Source organism: Letharia columbiana (assembly GCF_014066305.1).
Source record: "Letharia columbiana isolate WasteWater2 chromosome Unknown Sc0000021_s0, whole genome shotgun sequence".
Lineage (NCBI taxonomy): Eukaryota > Fungi > Ascomycota > Lecanoromycetes > Lecanorales > Parmeliaceae > Letharia > Letharia columbiana.
In genome coordinates, this window is record NW_023501062.1 from 3,884 (window position 1) to 8,365 (window position 4,482).

The window sequence follows — 4,482 nt, forward strand, 5'->3', positions numbered from 1 at the left end:
CCATAAATTGCCCACAAAAAGCATCAATGTCGGGAGACCTGAAGGCATCAGATGCCAAAGTCATATCGACTGAACCATTGGTATCTTCAACCACAATTGTCCCGTGCCCCAGCTAAAGAGAGCAGATAAAAAAAGATGCCCCCTAAAAAAAACCCCCTCTTTTAAACTAAATAAAAAAAAAATTCAAAATAATTTTTTTTTTTTTTTTTTTTAAAAAAAAAAAAAAAATCTTTAATGAAAAACACGACCCCGCGGGCCGCCCCCCCCCTCTTCACACGGCCTAAAAACTCTCCGATTGATGGAGTTGGCATTGTAGCTATCCTACAAAAGCCATCAGGCCCTGAACTCCTATTGCAAAAGCAGTTTCGTCCTCCTATCAATAAAGTGGTTATTGAAGTGCCCGCAGGCCTTGTCGATGAAGGAGAAACTGCAGAGGAGAGTGCGGTTCGGGAGTTGAGGGAGGAGACCGGGTATGTTGGAATCGCGGCGGAGGTCTCACCCGTTATGTTCAACGGTGAGTCTTAACCAGGTTTTCCCGACTTTGTAGAGGGGAAGATGTCTCAACCACAACTCGTTTTTAGACCCTGGGTTTTGCAATACGAACTTGAATATGGTCCATGTCAATGTCGATATGTCGCTACAAGAAAATCAAAATCTTAAGCCCGAGCTGGAAGAGAACGAGTTCATCGAAGTCTTCTCGACCCCACTGAAGACGTTATATGCCGAATGCAAACGTCTAGAGGCAGAGGGTTACGCCATAGATGCAAGGGTGGGAACGCTTGCTGAAGGTATTGAGGTTGCGAGGAGATGGAAGCTACAGTGATTATGACCTTTTGGTAAGATAACACGAGACCACAAATGTCGGCCGTGCCGGGTATCAGAATGGTGAGGTGGTGGACCATACGCCTAGCAAAAGCATAGAAAAAGCCCTTCGTGGCGAGACAAATTTGTGATGAAGCTTTACACATGCACTTACCTTCAGATCCTCCAGAGATGCCATTGTTGACGGGGCATGCCTCTTGCTCTTTCGAACTAGGTATGCACCGTAACGCTCCAAGCGCAGAACAAGATTTTCAGAATCTTTGTAGCTCGAAAACGCTCTCCTCGCTCATGTACTGTATGTACTTTTACAATCCCATTGTTAGTGAGATTTTCAGTGTACGACGCATCGCGCGTGAATTATTTTCAAAATTCCCGCCGTAGTTATTGGAAGCCAATAAGTTGTGGGTTCCCAAAGTCTTGGCGATCATTATCTTGGCGATCTAAGATCAAACTCTGGGCAATCAAATTCTTGGACAGAGACATCGCGAATCTTTACCATCTCTTCCTCGGTTTTCAACAGCAATGCATCTTTGCTACACTCCTAGTCATTCAATTCTCCCTGTATGATCTCCCACCACCTCCAAGTCATGTCTCATATACATGATACCCCCCCGCCATCCTCCCCAAGTCTGCCTACCTCGATTTCCTCTCCACCCTCACCTACAATCATCAAACCCACAGAGCTGTCACCAAAAACTCTCCGTCGAATGCTCCACCACGAATCGGATGTCTTGATCGTCGGAGCTGGCATCCTCGGCACTGCCCTTGCCATCACGCTTGCCCGTCCCCCACACTCTCGCTCCGTGACCCTCCTCGAAAAATCTCTTAAAGAGCCCGATCGGATTGTCGGCGAACTTTTGCAACCTGGTGGTGTCTCTGCGTTGAAAGATCTAGGTCTAGAGGAGTGTTTAGAGGGGATTGATAGTGTGAGGGTCAAGGGGTATGAGGTCATATATTACGGGCAAGGGGTCGAGATTGGGTATCCGGGCAATACTGTTGGGAGCCAGAGGTCAGAGGGTGATGTGGCGGGAGGGAAGAACCTGAGACGGGAGGGAAGGAGTTTTCACCACGGCAGATTTATACGAAGATTAAGGGAATTGGCTATGAAAGAACAGAACGTATCGGTTGTGGAGAGCACAGTCACGGAGGTAGTCAAATGCGAGCACACAGGTCACATTCTGGGCGTGCAATGCCTGAACAGCTGCGGGAAAAACGTCTATTTCGGCCAATTGACTGTTCTAGCGGACGGGTATGCTAGCAAATTTCGGAAGCAGTATATCTCTCGGTCCGTCGTCAGCAAAAGTCGATTTTGGGGCTTGGAACTTATCGATGCTGTCTTGCCGAAACCACTGCATGGGCATGTGCTCCTCGGAGACGGCGCGCCAGTGCTGCTGTACCAAATCGGATCAAGAGAAACAAGGGCTCTGGTTGATGTGCCCGAGGGTTTGGATACTGCCAGTACGAAGAACGGTGGCGTAAAGAGACATCTGAGAGAGGTGGTCTTGCCAAGCTTGCCAAAGTGCGTGAAGCCCTCGTTCGAGAGAGCACTGGACGAGGGCAAGCTGAGAAGTATGCCAAATTCGTTCCTGCCCCCGAGCGTCAACCGGTTTCCTGGTATGGTGATGCTAGGAGACGCTATGAACATGAGACATCCCCTGACTGGCGGCGGGATGACTGTCGCATTCAATGATGTGGTGCTGTTGAAGGAGTTATTGAGCCCAGAAGTGGTGCCGGATTTGGGGAACACTAAGCTTGTGTTAAAGCAGATGGAAAAGTTTCACTGGAGGAGAAAGGGTTTGACGAGTGTTATCAACATACTCGCACAGGCACTGTACTCTCTCTTTGCTGCAAATGGTATGTATGCGAGGCCTCGATGTTGATCAGCACTGATGTTAGTCTAGATCCTCAACTCAAGGCTCTGCAGCTGGGCTGTTTCCGTTACTTTCAATGCGGCGGCCAATGCGTCGATGGTCCAGTCGGACTGCTTGCCGGTATTATTCGCCGGCCACTTCTGTTGTTCTACCACTTCTTCTCTGTCGCACTGCTCTCGATATGGCTAGTCCTCTCGGAATCGCCTTTGTACACAATGCCTCTGACTCTAATATCGAGTGTCAGCATACTCTATAAGGCTTGTGTGGTGCTGTCTCCATTCGTTCTTTCGGAGCTCAAAAACTAGCACGAAAACGCATAAAGGACACTGATTCGAAACTTCTCTAGTCGCTGGCCTGATGATGTACATACTGCATCCTACATCTGATAGTGGTACAGCGATAGCATTGTATACTATATTGAGCTTTCTTGCTTTACTCAGCACAAACAGAAACTGGTTGACGACCTACAGGATCGTTGTAGTCTGCTCTATTCCCTGCCAGGTTTTACTTCGGCATTCGAGGTCGAAAAATATCTTTCACGATGGTTCACATCCTGCAGGGGCCGAAGCCGAAACCCCTAAGAAAATGACCCTAGTGCGTGTCAACGAGAACCCCCGACAGATGGGCCCTTTTGGATAACCCGGCCAATTGAATTGGCTCTTGATGTGTTATGACTGGCATTCTCGTGATTGAGCGACACGTTGGAACCTCTTTTCAACTTCGTTGCACACGTCGAGAGATGAAAACTCTACCTAGCTTGACGAAGTGGTTTCTGTTGAATGCCAGCCCTCTTCTATGTTGAAATTCGGGTCCGTGCCTCTTGGCACCAAGGCGCGCCTATATCAAGTCGCTCTTTTATTTTATAGAATTTATAATTAATATAACTAAAGATCTTACTTTATATTTCTATAGATTATAAATCTAAGCTTTATTTAATAACTATTATATTATATCTATTATTTATATCTATAGTTATAACTATTTTAATCTTTTAATATTTACGAGTTTAAATTTATAAATTAAATTTATAATCTATTTTTTTAATTAGAGCTATCGAGTAAAATTAATAAGCGAACTTTAATAAGCGATATTTAAATTCTTTATTTTTAAATAATTATAAGACTAAATTCTATAATTTTTAAATCGTTAAAATATGAAGTTTACGCTTTATCGAATTTTTTTAATAGAGAATAAAAAAGTTATTTCGAATTTAAATAATATATATCTATTTTTTTAAATTAAAGCTATCGAGCGAACTTTAATAAGAGATATTTAAATTTCTTACTATTAAATAATTTTAAAATTAAAATTTATTATTTTATTATTATTAAAAGGCGTAAATTACGATCTATAATTAAAATTAAAAATAATTTTTTAATAGAAATTAGTAAAGTTATTAAATAGTTAAAAGTAGAATAAGAGGTTTTAATAGTTATTATCGAAATATATTATCTAACTAAATTAAAAGATTAGTTAAGACGAGAAAGATTTATCGAGACTTAATAATATATATATTTATAATACTCTTTATAATTAGATCTAATTAATTAAGTATTTTATTTATTACTTTTAATAGATTATAAGTCTAAATTATAGAATATTTATTTAATATATTACTTATAAGCCAGCTAGCTTATTAATTAAGTATTTAAAAAATAGAGGAAAGCTTTATCGTAATATTATATCGCTTAGCGATATTATTATAATATTAAATATCTAATTAATTTACTTTAAGATAATTTAATAGTACTTTTTAAGCTTTATAGACCTCTAAATTATAAGTTATACT

General features: G+C 41.5%; 2 protein-coding genes across 2 annotated transcripts; both read left to right on the top strand.

The window, feature by feature from the left end:
- Positions 1-234: 234 nt before the first annotated feature.
- Positions 235-823, top strand: HO173_006813 (uncharacterized protein; the record flags this gene model as incomplete). The annotated part of the gene is made up of 2 exons (XM_037308719.1): positions 235-514; positions 582-823. The coding sequence occupies 2 exons, from the start codon at positions 235-237 to the stop codon at positions 821-823; spliced, it is 522 nt and encodes a 173-aa protein (XP_037164264.1).
- Positions 824-1,409: 586 nt separating this feature from the next.
- On the top strand, positions 1,410-2,998 carry HO173_006814 (uncharacterized protein; the record flags this gene model as incomplete). The annotated part of the gene is made up of 2 exons (XM_037308720.1): positions 1,410-2,676; positions 2,724-2,998. The coding sequence occupies 2 exons, from the start codon at positions 1,410-1,412 to the stop codon at positions 2,996-2,998; spliced, it is 1,542 nt and encodes a 513-aa protein (XP_037164265.1).
- Positions 2,999-4,482: the final 1,484 nt, after the last annotated feature.